This window comes from Hyperolius riggenbachi, chromosome 2 (assembly GCF_040937935.1).
Source record: "Hyperolius riggenbachi isolate aHypRig1 chromosome 2, aHypRig1.pri, whole genome shotgun sequence".
Lineage (NCBI taxonomy): Eukaryota > Metazoa > Chordata > Amphibia > Anura > Hyperoliidae > Hyperolius > Hyperolius riggenbachi.
Genome location: NC_090647.1, coordinates 259,279,593 through 259,305,333, shown reverse-complemented (window position 1 = coordinate 259,305,333; position 25,741 = coordinate 259,279,593). Strand labels below are relative to the sequence as shown.

Genomic DNA, 25,741 nt, shown 5'->3' with positions numbered 1-25,741 from the left:
ACAAATTTCTTCAATTGCAGTAGTTCATGTGAAGGGCATGTTAGACTGGGAGGTGGACTATTTAAGCCACCACACATTGGACCAGGTAAAATCGGAACTCCATCCCGTGGTCTTTATGCTGTTGGTAGAGAGGTTCGGTCTTTGAGAGATAGACCTCTTCGCCTCTGTATAAAACTGACCCGCCTTTACTCCCTTCACAGGACTTCCACTTCATGGGCGATGGGTGCTTTGACCTAACCTGCCCCAGGTGTTGTGGAAAATCCAAGGGGAGGCGGGGCCAGAGTTCTGATTAGTGCTCCCGTGTGGCCCAAGAAGCCATGGTTCATGGATCTTTTGTGTTTGACAGAGCAGCCCCCCTTTGCTCCCTGGGTGAGTTGTTAACCTCCTTGGTGGTAATCCCGAGCTGAGCTCAGGCTATGCCGCCGTGGAGGATTGCTCAGGCCCTGGTGGGTCGATTTGGCATAATTTTTTTTTCCAAACACGCAGCTAGCACTTTCAGTGTTCTCCCCAGAAATTTTTTTCAGCCGGGTGGCATGAAAAAGTAGCCGGGTGGGGAAGTAAGGGCCCTTTTCTACTAGGAAATGCGATCGCAATCGCACAGCCTACAAGTTCCACTATCCGTAATTGCGCCAGCATGCTGTGCGTCATTCTGGTGGAATTCATCACACCGCGCTGTTAACAAGCTAATGTGAACAGGTCAGGATGAAAGAAGCCTCATGACTCATTACCTGCTCTTCTAAATATGCAAAGTTTCAGTTCCATCTCCCTTTCTAGTTCTTGAGAGCACAACATTCATGCAAATTCAAATTTTAAGCTCATCTCAGTTTACAAGCAACTTTTTATTCCTGGCACACAAAAGATATAGCCCTATGGATATGCTACCAAAACACCAGCCTACAATTATGTCCCTTAAGAATCTATCAGCCCGCCATCATTACTTCTTGTACACAGCTGATGTGATGTGTACATCCAGCATGAGAGGACATGCTCAGTACTTTGCAGCCCAGACCTGTGAACATATCAGAGAAGCACAGGGTCTGACAACGACTTCCAGTGGTGCTGTAATGCAGAGCTAGTATTGGAGAAACAGAGTTAGCTGCTCTGGGCAACTGCATCACTTTAGCTCCCCTGAACGATCAGAGCCCCCATTGTGTGCAGCGTCTCGCCCTCATCAGACTCATGGCCCCAGAAGCTGCATTCATCCTCCTACTCTGCGCTCTCCAGATCCTCCTATTTTATCAGTAGCTGCAGCCACGGCTGGAGACATGACGCTGACCGAGCTCATGGCGCACAGCCCCCCTCAGCAGCACCTGCAAGGCCGCCAGCCAGAGCCCCTCACCGTCCACACAGCTTAACCTCCCGTCGCTCAACAGCCACTGCCCAGTGCCCACAACAATGCGGTCCTCTGCAGATTGTCGGCTTAGCCTCGGGCGCTGGTCCCGCCTCTTGCTACCGCTCAGCCAATGACTGCACGAGCTCACCAGGAAGCGCGAGATCTCGTGCACAGAGCTATGCAGATTCACGAGCAGCGCTGTTTTTTTTACAGTTTGCAATGGAACCCAGCGCGATTAGCATACTATCTGTCACTACACCGGCCACGCGGTGATGACAGCCGGTAACACAGCCAGCCGGGCGGTAATTGATTTTACCCGGGCGGCGCGCCCACTTGTTTGATCCTGGGGAGAACACTGACTTTGCTAGCTGCGTGTTTGTTCTCGTCGTCTCCGCCGATACCCGCCGCGAAAGAGAGCCCCCCGCAGACCCCTTGCGCAGCCTGGCCAATCACCGCCAGGCTGCGCTATGAGGTGGATTGGGATTCCCCCTGACGCCACGACGTCTATGATGTTGTCGCCATGCCGTTCCCAGTCAGGTCTGCTCTACTGTGCAGGCGCAAGTCGTCTGCGCAGTAGAGCGGACCTGACAGGGATCGGCTATATCTGTCTATTTCCGAGCGGAGAGCCGCAACAGCGCCACCCGCTGGAGCCAGGGAAGGTAAATATTGCACAGCCTGACAAATTGTTGGCTGTGCCAAGGGGCAGACAGAGATCACTGTGGGACAAAGGAGGATGGGGGAAGCCTCGATAGGATCCAGAGGCTTCCCACTCCCAAGGTGAGTACCCCAGGGGCATTTTTTTTGTTTGTTTGTTGTTGTTTTTTTTTTTTTTTATACAGGGCAAATTTTTTTTCTCTTTGGCCTGTTGAGCTCCACAGGTCCTCTGGTTCAGTGGGCGATGAAAAGTAAGAAAGTTGCAGTATTGCCTATTCAGAAAATGGAACAAGTTGATGGATTTTTTTTTTTATACCCGTTTACAAACTAATCAGGGGGTGAAGATAAAAAAGGGGGGGATGTGGGCAACCAACCACTACAGGCAGGTGGAGATCCATAAACCCGACTCCACTTGGGAGTCCCGGTCAGCTGGAAATGGTCTTACCTTAAGGGTCCTAGAGACCCGTAGACGGGGGTCCAAGGGTATCCCCTACTCTGAGATATGGGGGGGGGGGGTATTAAATCCATAAACAGGATGAAAAGGCGCCTAAAGGATAATAAAATGTACTACAATCTACAAAATTGGCTTATCTCAATGAAGATAAATTCATATATAAATGAATAATCTTTAATAGCACTGGCAACGTGTTTTGTGGGTCTCCATTCACTTCCTCAGGCCAAATCAAGTGCCACGCTGTGTTCAGAGCCAAGAATAGAGTGCTCTATTCCTGGCTCTGAGCATAGCATTGCACTTGATTTGGCCTGAGGAAGTTGGAGACCCACAACGTGTTGCCAGTGTTATTAAAGATTATTCATTTATATATGAATTTGTCTTCATTGAGGTAAGCCACCTCAAACCTTAGTTTGTAGATTTTAGTTAATTTTATTAACCTTTGGACGCCTTTTCATACAGGGTGTGAAGATGTCTTTACAGTGGTGGCTGTTAGATGCAAGTTGAGACAAGGCAGACACAAGTCTCATTCGTTGGGAAGCTTATGTGGATGGATTTCTCTTTCAAAGAATCTGGTCCAGATCAGACAGAAGTCAGTCTTCAAAACACCAGGAGTTATCGGCAGCCGAAGAAGCATGTTCCTCAGATGCATGAATAGATCAGCGCAGGTCAGAACAAATTATGGACTTCTACTACGCTTCATTCTCTGGTCTTCTACAGTAAAATGTACACACCATCATCGGTCAAAGGAAAAAGGCTTACCAGCTACATAGAACCCACATTATAAGGTTGTATTAGAAGCTTAAAGAGTACCTGAGGCATGCGGTGGTTATGGTGGGGGAGGCGGATGGGACACAGAGGCATGTTCCCTGTTGCAGGACATGCCTCTCTGTTCCCCCCCCCCCTCCCCCGCGCTGCTCTCTGCCCCCCTACCACGCTATAGCCCCCTTAAAGAGAATCTGTACTTTAATATTCTTACACTAAAAAGCATACCATTCTATTCCTTATTTTCTCCTGTGCCCCTCTGTGCTGTTTCTGCCACTCTCTGCTGCAAGCCTGGCTTGTGATTAATAGTTTTAGGCAGTGTTTACAAACAAACTAACTAGCTTGTGATAAGCTCACATAAACAGAGTGTGTGAGTCATACAGAGCCTGCAGGGGGCCTGCAGAGGGTGTATATCGCTTCTATCCAATCACAAGCAGCCCTGCACATTTCACACATTCAAGCCTTAGCCATACAGACACGACAGAGGAAAGGAGATAAGATTTATTACAGAGACAGTGCAATTAGGAAAGGCTGCAGTAAGCCACAGCACATTAGAACAGGAATAGGAACTTATAGGATAGAAGAACTAAGGCTGAAACATTTGTTACGGAGTCTCTTTAAATTACTGACAATAATTGTCGCTGTTCCGGAGGGTAAGGTAGGAGAGAGGTATTGCCTGCTTAAATGCCCACTAGAAGCATTCATGCGGGCTTTCCAAAACTGCCATTGGGCAGCTCTCTCTCTCCAGCCACACCCCCTGCTGATCCCCCGCCTCCTTGCACGCTGCTCTGTGAGAGCAGTTCTTCCAGTGTTGTGACCCCGGGGGTCAGGAAACGACAGGAAGAGGATGCAGGCCAGCGGGGATTGCAGCTACCTGATCCGTCCAGCCCTTGCGGATCGGGTAGCATTAATCTTTTCTTAATTTACTGCTCCACCTCTGGTTCTCTTTAGGTACCCAGGATTATTGAGTAGATGCTCCGAAATCAAGACTATGGCCTCGATTCATCATTGTCTTTGAGATAACTTTTTACAGTTCGTTAAATTACTGAATTTGAAGTTTATCGATTTCTACTTGTATTCATCAAGGATTTTCTGTATTCGGTAACGTGTCGATAACAATGCGGTATTTTACTGAGCTGTCGGTAATTGATTCGATAAGTCTTGATGAATCGAGGCCTATGGTATCCTCCTCCACTCAGTAGCAATACGATATTTGCGGTGTGAACATGGATAACAAATGGCAGTACTAAGGCCTCGATTCATCAAGACTTATCGAATCAATTACCGACAGCTCGGTAAAATACCGAACTCGATAAGTTGATTTCAGGATTCATCAGTTAGTGTTCTCCCCAGAATTTTTTTCCAGCTGGGTGGCATGAAAAAATAGCCGGGTGGGGCGAGATGAGGAAATGGAAGGCCAGTGCTTTGCTGCACAACTCTGCTTCCAGCAGAGGAGGTGGTGAGCCAATAACAGCCGGGTGCTCACCAAAACTAGCCAGGTGGAGCACCCGGCTAAAAGAGCCTGGGGAGAACACTGTGTTATCTACAGCTGTTAGCGAGCATTCGGTAATCATTTGGTAATGATGCTATAAAACGGAGGAAAGTGCAATTCATGAAAATGAAAGTGGGCATGGTTTAGCGTCAAATTTAGGATTAGTTATCTCCGTCACTGCTAGGTCGTTATTCCTGTCAGATCATTGCTGACAGAGAAGATGGAGCCATTTGAAGTGGTTATGTATCAACTGAGAGTGATCCAAAGGCACAGAAGGGCAAGAATAAGGTCTAGAACCATATCAATTTGCAAGAGAATGGATTTATTTGCTATACCAGGACATCCTCTTGTAAGAGAACACAGGCAGTGCCAGGGTTAACTAAATTGCTAGCTGCACTACATTTTTTTTTTAGAAAAGGCTACTATCAAGCCGTAGCTGGTGAAATTGTGAGATTGTCCCAAGCCACTTCCAGAATCCTGGTCCAAGTGTTAAGCCCTATTCGGAATGTTGCTAGGTGGTGTTCAAAGGACTGCCTTTTTACCCACAATTCCACTGGAATCTTATGGCCTTGTGTTAAATTACCGCTGTAAAATGAAAATATCATCACGTTACCGAATGGTTACCGCATTGTTATTGACACGTTACCGAATGCGGAAAAACCTTGATGAGTACAACTAGAAAGCGATAAACTTCGATTTTGGTAATTTAACGAACTGTAAAGTTATCTCAAACACAATAATGAATCGAGGCCTAAGTGTAGACTGCTTTATTTTTAAAAACTGGATCAAACCGATAAAATAATAATTTGCATACAAGACCCAGAACATGGGTTCCCCGAAATAAAGTTCTGTGTGTTGGATTTGGGGGTGAGATCATGGAGCTGTAGTGCGCTATACACGTTATCTGTAGCATGGAAAAGTTGCAGCTATGTGCTTCTTGCACCTGGGTAAATGGTACTTTGTCATTTGATGTGTTGAATATAAGGTAATTTGCCTTCTTAAAACAGATGGTATTTGCGATACTAATAGAGGGCTTTTCTATCCCCCCCCCCCCTTTTTTTTTTTTCTTTTTTCCTTTGCTGAGTGACCATGAGCTATATGGATATTTTGTTATTTGATAGTGACCTAAATATTAATTCTCTAAAGTACCTTGGTGGTTTGCAGGGGTTACAGAGGGTTAAAGTACACCTGTGCATTTTTAACAAGTAGAACTGTCGTTGAGATTTAGAGCTAAATGCGCAAAAGGCCGACACCAGCAGAGCAGCACATATTGCACTATTAGTGATGTTTGGAGCTAATCCTGTAAAAAGTGCTTAGAACTGGTAAAATGGCAGTGCGCTTCTTGTGCACAGCAATTCTTTAGGCCCTTCAAGTGGCAGCTACTTGGTTTCTATGAACTCATCACTCCTCTTCCTTATGAAAACCTGTGGTTGTATTCCAGACTTGTAGACCTCATTGAAAGATCTTCCAGAGATAAGGAGCTGAGGTTCTTTGACCATGGAAAGTGACAAACTAAAACTGAAAAAAAGTGTATATCAGTCATTGATGATTTGTGTATTTTGGAACCATAATTGCTTCATCGTGCTGAATTTGCTGTTGTGACATATGTTATATTAAGTGTTATGGACGACAGACTTCTGCCAGGCTGTTTATATTAATCAGCATGTTTATGTTGCAGATTGTGCCTGGATAACACATTGCTGATATATTTTTGGAGCAGTTAATGTCCATGTAGCAGTAGTGCTGCTTGAATGGGAATTTAATTCATCTATATGGTTTGTTTTAGATGCATCTGCTGGCCCCTGGGTATTCTTCCATTCACATTTAATGCTTCTGTGGATGAACAGATTTTACATCTACTCGTGTGCTGCAATTGGTGTTACCATCTGGATCTGCCGGCATTTCATTACTGGCGGGAAGAAGCACCAGGTCAGTGTATGTTAAAATGTATGGAGTTGATAAACGGTAATGTTTTACTTTATTGCTTGCCTTTTCAAAGTATTATATCTTTAGTCCTGGCATATTCAAACTCTATAGCTAGAGTAAAACATGAAACTAAAATAAAAATCACAGAGCACCAGGATGATATGAGTCATAGTACAAAGGGATTAGGGATCAATAAGCAATCTGCATGCTAGGAGCAGAAACTCTGTTATTATGACAATCCACTACCAAGTAGCACTTTATCTGAAACAGAATGTCATAGATTGCTCTGCTACAACATTAATAACCGTTTTGTCTTCACAAAAATGCCGCAATTCGTGAATGAGGTTGCCCTCCAAATTGATGAAGGGCTGTGCCCAGAATGTTTGCTCGTTCCACTGGCTGTACTATTTTTGTAATGAAAAAATAAAAATAATCCCGTTTTAGCAGATAAGCCTCTGACATTCTATTATTGTTGATATAACATGAGTCTCATACATTAAGGTAAAAAACAAACAAACCCAAAACATTTATTTTATTTAAGAGGGTGCCAGTTTTGAACGTAAAGAGACTCTGTAACAAAATTTTCAGCCTTATTTTTTCTATCCTATAAGTTCCTATACCTGTTCTAATGTGGTCTGTCTTACTGCAGCCTTTCCTAGTTGCACAGTGGCTGTATTATTTCTGTTATCTAATCTAATCTTCTTTCCTTTGTCGGCTCAGGCAGGAATGTGCTGCTCCCCTGTGATGGGATAGAAGTTATGCACACCCTCTCCACGCCCCCTGCAGGCTCTGTATGAGTCACAGACTTAGCTTCTCTGAGCCTGTCACATGCTGGTTAGCAGCCATGTTTTTTGTTTTTAAACACTGCCTGAGGGCTGGTGCACACCGAGCGGCTTTTTCAGCGTTTCTGCAGCCGCTTGCGGCTGCGCATCCGCTTGGTCAATGTATCTCAATGGGGTGGTGCACACCAGAGCAGGAGGCGTTTTGCAGAAACGAAAAATGCCGGGGTGAGGCATTTTTTGGATTGCGGGTGCGTTTCTGCCTCAATGTTAAGTATAGGAAAAACGCAAACCGCTCTGAAAAACGCCTGTTCAGAGCGGTTTTGCAGGCGTTTTTGTTACAGAAGCTGTTCAGTAACAACTTTACTGTAACAATATATGAAATCTACTATACTGAAATCCGCTGCAGCAATCCGCAAAACGCTAGCAAAACGCCATAGAAAAATAAGAAAAAGCGTTTCAAAATCTGCTAGCATTTTGCGGATCTGCTAGCGGTTTTTGGTGTGCACCGGGCCTAAAACTGGCAATTACAAGCCAGGATCTCAGTAGGGAGTGGCATAAACAGCACACAGGGGCTCAGGAGAACATAATGAATAGAATGGTATGCTTTTTATTGTAAGAATTTTAGAGTACAGATTCTCTTTTTAACATGAAAAATCAGCTCTACTTTTTCTAAGTAAGGACTGCAAGGACTTTCTCAGTTGTTTTTGTGCAGTTTTACCTGTCTAAGCTGTGGGGTTCGTGGAAGACCTTTCCATTACCAAAACTTTCTCGCAGGACTTGCTAAGCTGGAGTAGTTAAGGGATGTGTGTGTTTATGGAATGTACCGTAAATCACATATGAAGAAGTTAAAGGTAGTTAAGAAAAGTTTGGAGGGCTTTATTTACAAGTTTTTGTCTACCCCCCACCCCTAGTGCTAACAAGTGTCTGTGGCTTTATCAGTCTGCTCTGGGGCTGTCTACTAGCCATTTATGGAATCCACAGAGCCGCAGCCTCCCACAAGTCCTTACCAAGGCCTGTAATTGATAACCTATGCCTCAACAAATGATCCACTGCATTTAAATTTTTTTTTTTTTTTTTTTTTTTTTTAGTGGTAGTGGTCCTTTAACCACTTCACCACTGAGGGGTTTTACCCCCTGAGCACCAGAGCAATTTTCACCTTTCAGCGCTCCTTCCATTCATTCGTCTATAACTTTATTATTACTTATCGCAATGAAATGAACTATATCTTGTTTTTTTCGCCACCAATTAGGCTTTCTTTAGGTGGGACATTATGCCAAGAATTATTTTTTTCTAAATGTGTTTTAATGGGAAAATAGGAAAAATGTGGGGAAAAAAAATAATTATTTTTCAGTTTTCGGCCATTATAGTTTTTAAATAATGCATGCTACTGTAATTAAAACCCATGAAACGTATTTGCCCTTTTGTCCCGGTTATAAAACCATTTAAATTATGTCCCTATCACAATGTTTGGCGCCAATATTTTATTTGGAAATAAAGGTGCATTTTTTTCAGTTTTGCGTCCATCCCTAATTACAAGCCCATAGTTTATAAAGTAACAGTGTTATACCCTCTTGACATAAATATTTAAAAAGTTCAGTCCCTAAGGTAACTATTTATGTATTTTTTTTAATTGTAAATTTTGTAATTTTTTTTTAATTACAAAAAAAAAAAATGGGGAGTGTGGGAGGTAATGAGTTAATTTTATGTGTAAAAGTCATTTATTTGTATGTGAAAAAATGTGTAGGGTGTAGTTTACTATTTGGCCACAAGATGGCCACAGTAACTTTTTCTTTTAATGCGACCTCCAAGCAATAAGGAGGCTGGACACGTGAGTTTTTTCTCACAATGATCGCGCTGCCCATAGGAGAGCAGCTGATCATTGCGGGGCTTAGATCAACGAACGGGAATGGATTTTCCCGTTCATTGATCTCTGGGCGAGCGGGCGGCGGCGTGTTTACTAGCGGCGGGCAGCGTGTTTACGAGCGGGAGCGCGGGCAGCGTCGGGAACGCGGAAAGTACGTGTTTCTCCGTCCCTGGTTTTTACAAGATGGAAAAAGGGGCGGAGAAATACGTACGCGCGGGGGTAAAGTGGTTAATTAACCTGTGTTTGTTTACTGCCTTTCTATCCAACAGTAATACTAGGCACAGTATAACTTTTTTACTTAAAGTGAACCTCCAGACTAAAAATCGACTCAGCAGCACTGAAAAGGCCTGGTGTTTCTTTAACAGTTTTACAGCGTCAGAACTTTGTTTCTCTTATACAAGTCTCATTTTTAGCTGCACAGAAGAAAACTGCCCGGGCATTTTTCCCCTGATGCTGTGCAAAGCATGATGGGATTTCTGATGATGTTGTTCTCGTTCTGCTGTTTTGGTTGCAATTTTTTTTTTTTTTTTTTTACATTTTGAATTTGACATTTTGAAGTCTAGCACTTGCAGCTGGGAGGGGTTATCAGCACACAGGACAGTTGGAACTGTGTCTCATGCTCCCTGTCACCTCCTTTCAACCAAAAAGATGGCTGCCCTCATGGCATTAACATAACTAATGTAACTTAATAAAAGTATATTTGTTTAGGCTGAAGTTCTCCTTTAAGCAGCACTGGCTGCTGTTACTAACGAGTCTTTTCTGAGACCTGGGGTTTCCCAACTGTTTGGACTTTGTACTCAAAAAGCCCAGCTGCCCCTGATATGGCTGTACCGTACTGACTGCGTCCTCAAAGCACTCTGGGGATTTCAACACTTGGCCTTTGAACAAATATTGAAGCCAGGTGGCCAGCTGAGTCCTCCCGAAGATAGGCAGCTCCATACTGCGCACGTGCAAGCGTGTATGGAGCCTGTGTGCTCCTGAAGACTTCCAAAGCCTCCCTTTGGCAGCGGAGAGAACAGTATTTGACTAATTAGTCAAATAATGCTACAGGGGATCCTGCGCTAGAACAGGCATTGGGAAAGAAGAGGGGAGGCTCATTAGGACCCAGAGCCTTCCTTCTTCTTAAGTATCTGGCTTTTTTTTTTTTTTATAATCGATTCCCAATGACTTTAAAGGGACCCTTAAGGTAACATGAAATAAACGTTTATAAACAGCCCCAATCATGCATAAAAATATAAGCAGAATACAGGCTCCTCGCCTTGAGCTTAGGACATTTAAATATTTGAAAATGTAAAAGGGAGGTGCTAGAGGCAGTGCAAATGTAATAAAGTCAATTGACCCTCCGCACACTTGCATGCAAATTCTTTCTTTCACACAATTCATGCAGGAACCAACGCTATCCCAACGATAAGTTAAAAGCTGTGGTCTTCATTACAAGAATAAAGTCTCTTGCATAGTGCTCATGTTAGGATGTGTCCTAACTCTTGTCCTGTCATAAAAAAAGAGTAGAATAGATATTCCTCCTAGTGCTTGAACTGTCAAGCAACAACAGGTTAGTAGCGTAGCTGTAGTTGCATCAGAAATCATGCAGAATTATTACAAGCAGCATGACATCTTAGCAGGCATGGAGTACGCTCAATATGAGGCAATATTTAAAAGTTCAACATGAACGAAGTTCATAAGCTAAGTTACATATGTATTCCTTGCCTCCTTTGGCGACTTCCCTTATGTAACGGATTTTAACTGGATGTAAAGCCTACATTATTGTATGTGCACTTCTGCTCTCTCTCCTTTTGATGATTGTATTGATGATTTGGTGAGCAGCACTCCTAGGACGTTATCCCTTGCCATGTGCATCATACCTCCTGTTCTAGATCCACATAGCCAGGTACCTCTGTATAAAATGCCAAAAATCTGCAGCAGATGTTTGTTTTCTGTTTTATTTTAATCAGGAGAAAGCATTATTTCAAAATGGCTCGCCACCAGTTACCACTAAGTTACTTAAAACCAGTTCTGAAGATATGCCTAAGGAAAAAGAAGTCTTTGTTTCTGGTGTGAAGATTTTCTATGGATCACAGACTGGAACGGCTAAGGTATGTTAACTTCTCAGCTGACTAAGCAAATCAGTTAATTTTTTACAAATATTTTAAGTTTGTGAGCGCTTCAGAATATTAGCATATCTAGTTCACTACAGGTAATTGAATGTTAATACAAGTTTATTAGAGTAAAAGTGTAGGACGTCCTTTCTAGTGATACTAACTGGTAACTACTGTAAAAGCAATCCCGAAGTGGGGAAAAAAAGGGAAAGGTACTTAATCCAGTCAGGTGAAACCTCTGTATAGCCATCTTTCAGCCCACCATTCCAGCGCTGGGTTCCTCTATACCTGTTCAACCACATGGGCGTGGCAGTGGACGAGCGCATCTGTGCTGGGCACGTTCGAGTACAGTCCGCACATGCCCAGTAGAGGGAATTGCTCATGCTTGGAGGATAAAAAAATACTGTATGTGCACAAGTGATTCCTTCTATTTGGTTTGCATGGACCAAACTTGAGCATGCCTAGTGCAGATGCACTCGTCCATGACCAGGAGCACCACCACAAGAGATCCTGCGCTGGAGTTGTGGGATGTAGAAGGATCTGGGAAGCATCTGGTCTATTCCAGAGGCTTCCCGCTACTGAGGTACATATCTAACTTTTGTTTGTTTTGTTTAATTACACCTCAGGATTGCTTTAAATCACAACTAAACCTAAAGCTGCCTGTGGTTGTCTTAAAGCACAAAACCATATGCTGTTTTAGCACTTGTTTTCTAGCTGTTCTTGCTTGCAGTTGCACACCTATCCTGTAGAAATAGGTCCACCGCACTGTTTAGGAAGTGTGGACTTGAAACTCCTTACAGTAAACTGGAAGTCTCCAGCTGGCTGTGCATCATAATTGGACCCTACCACAGCAGTGGTTGGCACAATCTCCCACCCAACTCTTGAACATAAAACCGAATATGGATGAGATGGGTAATGATCTGTGTAGCTAAAGAAACAAACATGGCTATATCATTGTTCTGCCCTCATCGTTGCCGGTTTTACCACTCTTTGGTATGACTTGCTGCCACATATATTCTGCCGTAAAATGCAGTCTGGCCTCTATTTTGCGTCTCAGTGTGTTAATTTTTTGAGAACTAACAAGTCTTTTTAAATGCTTTCCTTGTAAATGCCACACGCTAGTAGATGTGATGAGAGGTAGTTCATAAACTCGCACGTAGAGTAAAATAAAGAATAGGCTGTGGAGATATTTACACCAAAATGCTAATGTACCGTATGTTGCTAACTAGCTTGTATAGTTTTGATGACATGGTTCACTTTCCAAGTAAAATTTTTTGTCGGGAAGAATGAATCGGATAATACACGTTTGCATCTCTCTTCCTTTTAGGGATTTGCTCATGCTCTTGCTGAAGACCTCACACCACTGGGATTGTCTGTAGAGATTATAAATATGAAAGACTATGATCCCGATGACAATTTGGTAGAAGAGGTGAGTTTTTTTTTTTGTTTTGTTTTTTTTTTGACTTTTTCTACTGTATTACCTTTCAGATCTAGTAACCGATCAGATCATTAGCTGTATGACTACAATTGTGTTTTAAACTCTCTGGATCCTAACGAAGCTTCCTCCATCATTGTCAGCTAGCCCGACCTAATGCTGGGACCCCTGCACAAGCAGACACAATATGTACATTTGCCTGCCTGCACAGGTGCACTAGCTGCTTTCTCCTCTGGCGGAAGTAGCTGAGCCTGATTAGCTTGTGCCTGTGCAATAGAACAGACCCAATAGGGCTTGGCTGTTTGTGCTGGAGCCCAAGTGGAAAGCCAGCGCTGGATCCCCTCTGCTGAGGAAGACAGGGATGCCTATTTAGGATCTAGAAGCTTCCCCCTCCTGAGGTAAGTACCACCCACGGGCCCTTTTTTTTTTTTCTTCCCTGCAGGATCACTTTTAAGTTTCTTTACACAAAAAAAAAAAAAAAACAAAGAATTGAACATATGCCCATAATCTCATAATTGAAGATGGCAAGTTTTTGTTTACTCTAGGATGGACAAGTATGGTTTTAAAGAGACACTATAGCGAGAGGATATAGAGTCGGCCATATTTATTTATGTCATTTTACATGGTTCCAATTGCTTGTCTGTCTTGCTGATCATTTTGGCTGAAATAGTGTCTGAATGGCACACCTGAATTGCGCATGTGGCTAATATGGCTAGGCTGCTAATGAAAAAGATAACAGAAATTTATGGTTTTAACCACTTCTTGTTTGGTATATTCTATGTTCTCTGAGACTTCACTTAAAGGACGCCTGAAGTGGAAGGGATCTGGTGGCTGCCATATTTATTTCCTTCTTAACAATACTAGTTGACTGGCAGGCCTGCTGTAATTTCTGTCATCAGTAATGTCTGAATCCCACACCTGAAACCAGCATGACACTAAGCCCGTCTGAAACCTCTGTTCTGCATGCTTGTTAAGGCTCTATGGCTAAGAGTATTAAAAACAAAGGTTCAGCAGGAAAGCCGGGGTAATCTGCATTGTTTAATAGGAAATAAAAATGTGTGCCTCCATATCCCTCTCCTTTCAGGCGTGCCTTAAGCCTCAGAGATGTAGATTGTAGATATGGGTGTGTAGGGATAATGAGCATGGGTGTGTCAGCACTAATCCTGTGCTTCTTAAAGGGACCCTAAACAGCTCTTAAAAATGAAAATCTGCACTCACCGGGGGCTTCCTCCAACCCCCCCCCATAGCCCGTGAGGTCCCTCAGCATTTTCTGGGTCCTCTCCGTGGTCCTGCTGGTGGCTCTGTTAACCCAGCAACTTAGGCTAAGTCGTGAGCAACTGCACACGCATGGCCCATCTGCGCATCCGGCTTGATCACGCTCCTGTTGCCGTAAGCCTCCTGTGCCTGCACGGTTCAGTCTTTGGAGAACTGTGCAGGAGGCTTACGGCGACGGGCATGTGATCGAGCCGGGTGCGTAGACGGCTTAATGAAGCCTCCAGCAGGAACACGGAGGAGACCAAAATCTTGTACTGTGCAGGATGACTAGGTGTGCGTGAGCAAGGACGCGCATAACCAGGGCCGTGCAGGCACAGTGGCCTCCTGACTGAGTTGGCGAAAATGAAACTAAGCGACTGCGGGGGACTGGAGGATCGTTTTGTCTAGGTGCGGGCACATGACGTCTACAGGAGGCCAGAAGAGGCCCCAGGTAGTGTGTGTGTGTGTGTGTGTGTGTGTGTGTGTGTGTGTGTGTGTCAGTTAAGGTTCTCTTTAAAGGGAATATGAAGTGAAAATAAACTTATGATATAATGAATTGTATGTGTAGCACAGCTAAGAAATAGAACATAAGTAGCACAGAAACCAGTCTCATATTGTTTCCAGTACAGGAAGAGTTAAACTTCACTTGTGATCTATGCAAAAGCTCTCCAACCACCTTACTGTGCTGTTTTCTGAGGCACTTATATGTCAAAGAAACAGTGATGTTTTAAGGTGGATGATCCTATATACTGAGTGGTATATATTTACTCCTATGTGCACAGGAGGAGCGATCTGGATAGGTGGTGTGAATTTGTAGATACAACAATTGTATGATGGTGGCGTGGTGCGGCTCTATGATGACCACTCACTGTGGTTAGTAGAATATCTGTGTAGACGGGGATGGGGTAGGGACAAGACAAAAGGGGAAGAGCGCACTCAATTTCAAAACAATATAGATGACAAGCCTCTCCGTGGAATATTCTCACCTCTATAAGTTGCTGACTCGCCCGTATAGGTTGGTCAGTGTTAGCGCTTTTGTCCCTTTGTAGGCCAGGGACATAGACTCTGGATACAGTGTTGCCGATCGCCTGCTGTCTCCTTTTGATTGCAGGATAACTCCGCCTTGGTACTTCCAAGTGTGGTCTCCAAGCTGGCTGGTACTTGTAGTCCTCCCAGTTTGGGGATAGGTGGTGGTGGAATATGCGGAGTAATGAAGCAGAGAGGTGAAGAGGAGGGAATGGATAGTCATACGGCACAGGTGACTAAGCGCCCAGTGCCCCTTGTAGCCAGGTATATGCAGCCTCAACTGTGGAACGGCGAGAGTGATGTCCTGGCTGGTGGGGCACACATGTGCGGTGTCACTGGCCGTGGAAATATGAGAGGGAGAACTTAGGTATAGTGGCCCAGAGAGAGCTGGTCACATAGGGGAAGAGCTGGTGCGCTTGCAGGTCAGGCACTCTGTGCTGCGGGCAGCTGTGTGAAACCGACATGCAGATGAGTGCTGTACTTCAGCGCTCCAAATGGAGGTAGTTGAGCAAAGCAAGACACTGGCACGCTAACTGGAGTTGTCACTCACCGCTGCATGGGCTGATCTCAGATGGTCCTGCAGATGAGTATTCTACTCCAGCGTGCCAGCAAGAAATGGATTGAGCTTCTATGGAGAGGCTGTAGCACTCGGCAGCACTGGGCGGCCAAGATTTGTGCAGAGAGAAGTGCTGATAAGGAATGTGTGCAGTAAGGAGACACAACGTGTCTGCATTAAAACAAAAAAAGGGTTTATTTCGCAACGCGTTTCAGGAGACCTTTCTCCCTTTATCAAGCTTGATATGTGTAGTACGGAAACAGCAGGCGATCGGCAACACTGTATCCAGAGCCTATGTCCCTGGCCTACAAAGGGACAAAAGCGCTAACACTGACCAACCCATACGGGTGAGTCAGCAACTTATAGAGGTGAGACTATTCCACGGAGAGGCTTGTCATCTATATTGTTTTGAAATTGAGTGCGCTCTTCCCCTTTTGTCTTGTTCCTACCCCATCCCTGTCTACACAGATATAAAGAAACAGTGACAGGCACCTTCAGATGAGATTTTCACTGCAGGGAAGTTGAAAGAGACATTAGCCCTGCTCTGTTTCATAGTTTAAAATACAGTGTGGTTTGTAAATTGCAAATATGACTGAATGATGCAATGCTATTTAATTTTTTTTTTGCTGCTAATGTTCTATTAATTATCCGTACTACACATACAATTCATTATATCAGAAGTTTTTTTTATTTGTTGCAGTGTCACAATGCAAAGGTATTCTTTGACACCATGCAGGCCGCTCCCCCCCCCACACTTCACACTTGCCAGGTCAGCCAAGGTACAGTGTGCTTAAACTTTATCCCAATCAGTAGCTGATACCCCCTTTTACATGAGAAATCTATTCCTTTTCACAAACAGACCATCAGGGGGCGCTGTATGACTGATATTGTGGTGAAACCTCTCCCACAAGACACTGAGGACCGTGGTACTCCTGGCAGTTTCCTGTCCGTAAATCTTGTTGCCTTGTGGGAAATAACGGTTTACAGCTGTTTACAGCTGCCAAAAAAGCATGCAGCAGCCACATCACCTGCCAACAGTAAAAATGTCACTATGTAATAAATGTCAGAATGTAAATCAGGGATATAAAATATTTTACAATGGGCAAACACTGACTAAGTCATTTATACATAATTATTGTAAAAATGAAGCACTTTTTTATTACATTATTTTCACTGGAGTTCCTCTTTAAGTGTGCATCGTCTTGTGTTTTCTTCTTTTTAGTTCATGTTCTGAAATGTTTTTCCAACCATCTATGTAGCTATGTGATTTGGAGAGCTCACCGACACACATACAGTGTCCTGTGTGCATTGTTTTGACAATGTTATACTGCATTTTTGATGAGATATTTGAGAAGACATTCTGTGTTTCTACAAACTGCTGATGTGCAGAAATGTCATAACTAGGCTGTGTTTAGAAGCAAGGGCTAACTCAGCTGTTGTGTCTTTACTGAACTCTTTTTCATCCAGGAGCAAATTCATGGTATTGTCAGTCCTTGGAATCTGTTAGAGGTGGCATCTTTTCTCACATGTAGCCAAATGTGTGCGTTGCTACTGGATGCAAAATAAAGAAGCGTAATCTACATTCTATTTTTAAATGGAACCTGAACTCAGAACTTCCTCTCTGCTCTAAAAGATAAGCAAACACATAACTTTTTAGAAAAACATTTCTTTGTTGCAGTTGATACAAATCCTGCAATAAATCTGCAGTGTGTCTACTTCCTGTTTTCATGGAAGCAGACATAGGTTTTACATCCTGTGTTTACAAATTAGCTGCTCTGCCTAGGCAGCCAGCTGACACGCAGCTGAGAGATCAAATTGCATTGGTGATTAATGACAAATGAGAGGGAATTAGACAGGCTAAACTCTCTAAATACAGACATGGTGCATTTGTATATGTTTTGTCCTGTCCTGTGCTTGAGTTCAGGCCAACTTTAAGTTTCCTCCCCCTCCCTCCCTCCCTCCTGAATGTTCCCCACCTCTGCCCCCTCTGCACTAGAAACTTGCTAGTTACTGGTGCTTCCAAATCCGATAACCTAGTGGGCTATGGTGGTGCCCAAATTAACAGGCGTGCTGTGTAAACTTTTTATCTGCTTTGGTGATGCTTCAGAGTGGAATCGCTAATTTGTAAGTTTCCATATGTTCAATAGCATCACAAAACCTTAAAAACTAGTCCTAAACGTAATCGGTAACTACAACAAAAATACACAAAACACTATACATTCCCTTTTTATGACTTGTCACTATTGAAGGGCCCACCTTTGCTTGTGCTTTTCCCTGTATTTTCAAGTAAGTTATAATTTCTAGCATATGTGTACGTGTGTAGAATGTAATACAGAGACCAGTTGTGTTTGTTTGTGTGTATGTGTTTGTATAATATATAATCCCTGTTAAAACGAGGGCTGCAGGTTCGTTGTTGACATGACATCTCTCCATAAATCTAAACACTCCTCTGTGCCACCATAACGCCCCCCCTTACCTGTGTCAACTCTGTTCCTCGTATGTGTCTGTCCTCACCTGTGTCATCTCTGTACATACATACATAATTACATACATGCATGCATGCATACATACCCACACACACTCATTTGCACTTGTGCATGATGATTTTTTAATTTTTTTTTAGCCATTTGTACTTTAACTATTATTCTTACTTCTGCAGACAACGAGCAAGAGTATCTGTGTGTTCTTGGTTGCCACATACACTGATGGCCATCCTCCAGAGAGTGCGGAGTGGTTTTGCAAGTGGCTTGAAGAGGCTTCCAATGATTTCCGCTTTGGTAAAACCTTCCTGAAAGGTTTGCGATATGCTGTGTTTGGGCTTGGGAACTCTGTGTACAGCGGCCACTATAACACGGTAATTGTTTTTTTTTTTGGTGTGGTTATGATATGATTGCTAATTCACTCTGTAGTGTTCTCCTGTTTAAAAAAGAAAACTTTAGACCATATTCATTTGTGTGGTAAAATTGGCATACGCAAGCCGTGTACAATAAGTTCACCTGTACATATGCAAGTTAAGTAGTGGCCGTTGGGAAAATAGTGCAACTCTCTATGTACACAAAGCACGTGTTATGTACATAACACGGGTTGCACTTTTAGTGCAACATATACTATAATTATTGTGTAAGTACCTGCAACATTTTACTGCAGATTAGTGAATCTAGCCCCTGGTATGAACTAAATTCGCTTTATTATAACCTAATATAACCTATCAGATTGAAATACTCCTTGCATCATGAGTTATTCTCTGAGCCAAGGCTTTAGGTGTTTTTCATAGTAACTTTGTAATTATTTCAAAATTAAACGGACTTGTGGCTTGATGCACTAAAAGTCGGTAATATGCATCTTGTTAACCAGCATCTCTATTTACAGTGGTTTGCAAAAGTATTCGGCCGCCTTGAAGTTTTCCACATTTTGTCACATTACTGCCACAAACCTGAATCAATTGTATTGGAATTCCACATGAAAGACCAGTACAAAGTGGTGTACAGGTGAGAAGTGGAACGAAAATCATACATGATTTCAAACATTAAAAAAAAAAGAACCCCCCCCAAAAAACCCTGTAAAATGCGTAATTATTCAGCCCCCTGAGTCAATACTTTGTAAAACCACCATTTGCGGCAATTACAGCTGCCAGTTTTTTAGGGTATGTCTCTACCAGCTTTGCACATCTAGAGACTGAAATCCTTGCCCATTCTTCATTGCAAAACAGCTCCAGCTCAGTCAGATTAGATGGACAGCGTTTGTGAACCGCAGTTTTCAGATCTTGCCAAAAATTCTCGATTGGATTTAGAGCTGGACTTTGACTGGGCCATTCTAACACATGGATATGTTTTGTTTTAAACCATTCCATTGTTGCTCTGGCTTTATGTTTAGGGTTGTTGTCCTGCTGGAAGGTGAACCTCCGCCCCAGTCTCATGTCTTTTGCAGACTCCAAGAGGTTATCTTCCAAGATTGCCCTGTATTTGGCTCCATCCATCTGTCCAACTCTGACCAGCTTCCCTGTCACTGCTGAAGAGAAGCACCCCCAGAGCATGACAGTGGGGATGATGTGTTCAGAGTGATGTGCAGTGTTAGTTTTCTGCCACACATAGCGTTTTACATTTTGGCCAAAAAGTTCAATTTTGGTCTCATCTGACCAGAGCACCTTCTTCCACATGTTTGCTGTGTCCCCCACATGGCTTGTGGCAAACTGCAATTGGGACTTCTTTTGCTTTTCTGAACAATGGCTTTCTTCTTGTCACTCTTCCATAAAGGCCAACTTTGTGCAGTGCACGACTAATAGTTGTTCTACGGACAGATCCCCTCACCTGAGCTGTAGATCTCTGCAGCTCGTCCAGAGTCACCATGGGCCTCTTGACTGCATTTCTGATCAGCGCTCTCCTTGTTTGGCCTGTGAGTTTAGGTGGATGGCCTTGTCTTGGTAGGTTTACAGTTGTGCCATACTCCTTCCATTTCTGAATGATCGCTTGAACAGTGCTCCGTGGGATGTTCAAGGCTTTGGAAATCTTTTTGTAGCCTAAGCCTGCTTTAAATTTCTCAATAACTTTATCCTTGACCTGTCTGGTGTGTTCTTTGGACTCCATGGTGTTGTTGCTCCCAATATTCTCTTATGCTATGGATACATGGTACGTTTCTGTACCATGTATCGACCAGCTGATCCGGCCAGCTGATAATATTCAGCTGGCCCGATCAAGCCACTTGACTCCCGCCCGCTCGATTCCCGCCGGCGGACAATGGCAGGGAATTGAGCACTGATTAGGAAGCTCCGGCAGGGACTAGCGGCAATCGATGGACGCGGCTGGGGTCGATCCGGCGGCTGGTTAGACCCGTGTAATCCCAGCATTAGACAACCTCTGAGGCCTTCACAGAGCAGCTGAATTTGTACTGACATTAGATCACACACAGGTGCACTCTATTTAGTCATTAGCACTCATCAGGCAATGCACTCAGACCAAAGGGGGCTGAATAATTAAGTACACCCCACTTTTCAGTTATTCATTTGTAAAAAATGTTTGGAATCCTGTATGATTTTCATTCCACTTTGTATTGGTCTTTCACGTGGAATTCCAATAAAATTGATTATTTGTGGCAGTAATTTGACAAAATGTGGAAAGGGGGCCGAATACTTTTGTAAACCACTGTATCGCTTTACAAAGGTCATTGTTGATTGAGAGGTAAGTAGGGGTGTTTGTCACCCTGTTCACCTCTTTTGCCATTCTCCGCATTTTGCTGATAATGGATCATGGGCAGAAAGAGCAGTTGAAAGTGGATGATTAACTAAAGCCTGATACAAACATCCAATTTTGATTTGCCAATCATTGGCAAGAAAAGATACGCTATGTGAAAACATTCTTAGATTTTTTTTTTGTATTTATTTATTTATTTTTTTGTAACTTGCCAAATATATTTGGCAGTCTGTGGGGTGAGGGTGAGTCTACTCAGGGAAGTGCATGTGGTGTTTCTTTAACCCTCCTGGCAGTCTATTAAAAACCGTCAGGGGGCAGCGCAGCAGTTTTTTTAAATTTTTTCAAATCATGTAGCGAGCCCAGGGCTCGCTACATATCTGCTTTTCAGCGGCATCCCCCCACCCGCTTCGATCTCCTCCGGCGATCTCCGATCAGGAAATCCCGTTCAAAGAACGGAATTTCCTGGTGGGCGGCCCCCATCGCCATGGCGACGGGCGGGATGACCTCATTGGGAGTCCAGATCCACCCCTCAGCGCTGCCTGGCACTGATTTGGCCAGGCAGCGCACGGGGTCGGGGGGGGGGTCGAGCGGCGGCTAACCGGTGCGGAGCGGCAGTGATCGGAGTGCACACGCAGCTAGCAAAGAGCTAGCTGCGTGTTGCAAAAAAAATAAATTCTGCAAATCGGCCCAGCAGGGCCTGAGAAATCCTCCTGCGTGGCTTACCCCGAACCGCCAGAAAGGTTAATTTGTAATAATGCCAATTTGATTGCTATATGTGCTTATACAGAGAATGTGTTAAGCCAATGTGACAGTGTCAACTAATTGACCATGTTTGTTTAACAGGTTGGTAAAAACATTGACAAGTGGCTGTGGATGCTGAGCGCCACTCGCATAATGACCCGCACAGAGGGAGACTGCAATGTAGTAAAGAGTAAGCATGGCAGCATAGAAGCTGATTTTAGTGCTTGGAAAGTGAAGTTTCTGCACAGACTGCAGGCACTAATGAAGGGAGAAAAGAAGTCCTGCAGTGGGAAATGTAAAAAAGGCAAATGTAAATCCAAGAAGAATCACGGTGCTGCGGAAGTGGATGAAGATCAGAACAAGCACATAGAATCAGAGCACGACTCAGAGGTAAATGAAAGCGTATTTTCTCAAGTGCCGCTACTTCTGCTTTCTTCCTTTCCATACTTCCATTCCTGTGTAAGTGAAATGTATTAGAATAAAAAAATAAATGTAAATACCATTTTCTGTGGATCCTAAAGGCCTCTATGTAACCTCATCAAAGCCACAGTTTAGGAGAGTTCTCGGTCAAATCCAAACAGCACACCCCACTGCAGGCAAACTCCTAGATGACAATGCTATTCCCCCTCTGAGTTGTTGCAACACGAGGGGGACGCGTCATTCTGGCACCAGCTATTGCTCGCGGCCGAACTTTTTTTTTTTTTTATTTTATTATTATTTTCTTTCTAATTTGAGATCCAGCAATCACCAGTGGCAAATTTAGTCATTGAATGATGCTATAGCCATCATTCTCATTACGGCCTATGATCGGTGCAGTGCTGTGCCAAAATTAGCTTATTTGTATTCAGCTGGCCACTTCAGGATGCAGTTGACCTTTTTAAATTGACCGGACAGAAAATTTCCTTTACCTGTTTTTTGTAGATTTCAGAAGACCCTCAATTCACCGTTGAGGCACCAAATGGTGGTAAAGTTGCCATGCGCAGGGATCACATTGCAATTCTAATGCTGGAAAGCACTGCCCCTTAACCCATTAAAGGAACAATTTGCATATATCCAGCAGTGATGCATTTAGAGAAACATAATATGCTCACTAATATAACTAACAAATACATTCTGTTTTAAGAAGGCAAACTTCTGTTTTGCGTAAAGTTGACTTGAACTCTTGCACAGGACAGAAGGGAAACCTAGAGAAATGAACCCTGTATGTATTTAGAGAGTTGAGCCGGTGTAATTCCCCCTCATCTTTGTCTAAGCACAATTTGTAATTTAGATCTCTCATCTGTGTCAGCTGACTGCCAGGGCAGATAAGCTCATTTGAAAGCACAGGATGTTAACACTGTTTGCGTCCATGAAAGCAGGAAGTAAACAAACTGCATATTTATTGCAGAATTTGTATCAGCTGTAACAAAGAACATTTTTTTTCTTTAAAGGTTATTATGCTGTTACTTATCTTTCAGCGTTCCCCCAACCCTGTCCTCAGGGCCCTCCCCAACAGTGCATGTTTTGTGGAAATCCACAGAGGTAGTTAATCAGCTCTGCTGAGACACTAATTACCTCACCTGTGCATGTTTGTATTTGCTGCAAAACATGTACTGTTGGTGGGCCTTGAGGACAGGGTTGGAGAACTCTGTTTTGGACCACAGAAATAGTTCTGAGCTCAGGTCCGCTTTAACTCATTAACGCCACACGTTACTACGGTAACGTGTGTTACGCCACACATTACAGTAGCTACATGTACTAGCTTAACAGTGTTGGTACTGGTACTTTACTGCCGGTTAAAGGATCAGGACCTTACTCGGTTAGTTCAGGGTTGGGATTTCCAGGCTCGAATTGGTAGGTCAAGAATAATCCGGTTTGGCTCCTTAACTTAAATTGCAGTAACTATGATGCATCAGTAAAACTTTCAATTGCATGTCATGACATGGTTCATATAAGATATATCACCGCTCATACCCTCACTGTACCATGATGGTGCTGGAAGAGAGCCTCCCATTTGGCAGTAACTGTAGACCAGTGATCAAATCTGTAGCACATCAATTGCTCCAGTAAAAGAATACACACTTTGAGTCAAGACAGGACAGACAAAAATCACTAATTCAATAGCCATTTTGTCTGTCCTGCCTTGACTAAATAAAGTGTGGACATTTGAATTGATGATCTGTAGATTTGTTCACCTGTCTACATGTCACGTCATGATTAAAATACTGACTCCAGCTGTAATAGGCTATATCTATAGAACCGTCCGATGAAGGTTTCCATTCTTCAGAAAGTAAAATGCATTCCATATCTTTCGAAAAATTTGAAAAATTTGAAAAATGAATGGGAATAACTCCATTGGACTCCACTGTTGTCGTATCTCCTGTCCCTAAGATTAAATATCATCTAGCAAGTTATCAGAGACCTTACCTGTTGGTAAACATGAACAACTTTGAAAGTTTGTTGGAGGCCCTATTTAGGCACTATCCCTTTCCCACTGACAAACAATGATTTTAGTTAGTGAGACTTTCTGCACGATTGCATGGACTATCTGGCTTCGCTAGACTTCAAACTATGCACCCTAAATATTACAGAAGAAGGTCTATCTAAATTCGACAAATCCTTTTTTACTAGAGACCCTCTTTGTGGCTAAACTATGTGTGGCGTTCAGATGGATCTCATCTATATGTCCCATTCTAGGTGACAGGAAATCTAAAATCAATGCTGCCCTTCCTTATAAGAAAACTTGTATATATAACCGCAGAAGGTGTCCGTCTAAATGTCTTCGCATTTGGTAGAGCCGGTTGAGTACTCCATAGATATAACTGCACACTGTAAACCTGCCTTGTTTTCCACTGCTTATTTAATGGTTTATGAACCCTCTATTTTTACCACATTTAAGTTTAATTCTACTCCATCATTGAATGGGCATGTCTTTTCTTCATAGCACCTGACTTGTGCTAATGTTATGACATGGTTTTCTATTGTATTTGTAAGCATCTGTGATTTGATTGTATTGCCTGTATTACCAAGCCATTCATTCATTTATTTATTGTATTTGTATAGCGCCAACATATTATGCAGTGCTGGACAGTTAGTTACAGACAATATTTAGGGGTGACATACAGCAATAAGACAATACAGGAATACATGCAAACCATATCACAGAGCACAGTATGAAAACAAAGCAATGCTTAGTCAGTCACTTGATGGGAGCATGGAGATTAGGCAAGTCGAGTTCACTCGAGTTCACTCATCCATAGGATGGGTGTACGGTAATGGAGGTTCATGAACCGGTAGGAGACATAAGGAGGAGGACACTGCCCCTGCCTGAAGTCTTACAATCTAGAGGGAGAGGTAGAGGACTATAGTTCAGCTGCAGGTTTAGAGCTCCCCTGCGGGGTGGTGGTGGTGGTGTGTGTGGGGGAGGGGGGTTGGGAGTGAAGAGGTGAGTTTTGAAGGCCTTCTTGAAAATGTTGAAGGCAGGGGTAACCCTAATGGGGGGGGGGGGTTGCATAGTGTTGGAGCAGCTCTTGAGAAGTCCTGGAGGCGTGCATGGGATTGGGTGATGCGGGGGGCAGTTCATGTTTTATTATCCTATGTGTGGTATTTTGCTACTCGATAAAAAGACCTGGTTAATTTAAAAAAAAAAAAAAAAAAAAAAAAAAAAATTTTAGTTGGTTTTGCACTAAACCTAATGCAGGTCTGTACACAGCCTTGTTCATGACTGTTGTGCATCACCACCTCCTGTGCTCCTAGGTTCCACTGATAAGTATTTAATACTAGAGATGGCCCGAACGGTTTGCCGGCGACCGATTTGCCAGCGAACATTTCCCGGCGAACTTCTGGGGGTTTGCGATCGCGGAGAACTGCAAACTTTAATGCACCATTAGGGTCAACTTTGACCCTCTACATCAGTCAGCAGACACATTGTAGCCAATCGAGCTACACTCCCTCCTGGAGCCACCCCCTCCCTAATAAAAGGCAGGCATCGCCGGCCATTTTACTCACTTGTGTGCCTGCAGTAAAAAGAGAAGGGACAGCTGCTGCTGCTGCAGACTCTCATAGGGAAATATTAGTTAGGCTCTTGTAGGCTTGTTGTCCCACTGACACTTGTGTTGCATGACAGCCTAGATAATTCATACTGTGTGTGTGCCACTGCCAGGCCCAGCACATTCAATGACTACCTGTGTGTGTGACAGGT

The 25,741-nt window shown here is 43.4% G+C and overlaps 1 protein-coding gene across 2 annotated transcripts in view; it reads left to right on the top strand.

Moving 5' to 3' along the window:
* Nucleotides 1-25,741, top strand: part of LOC137546284 (S-adenosyl-L-methionine-dependent tRNA 4-demethylwyosine synthase TYW1-like) — a 246,437-nt gene that overhangs the window by 8,565 nt on the left and 212,131 nt on the right. For both annotated transcript variants that reach the window (XM_068268563.1, XM_068268562.1), the window contains exons 2-6: nt 6,482-6,624; nt 11,220-11,360; nt 12,691-12,792; nt 18,294-18,488; nt 21,664-21,951. In XM_068268563.1, the coding sequence (XP_068124664.1) occupies nt 6,482-6,624; nt 11,220-11,360; nt 12,691-12,792; nt 18,294-18,488; nt 21,664-21,951 (869 nt within the window). The remainder of the gene's footprint in view (nt 1-6,481; nt 6,625-11,219; nt 11,361-12,690; nt 12,793-18,293; nt 18,489-21,663; nt 21,952-25,741) is intronic.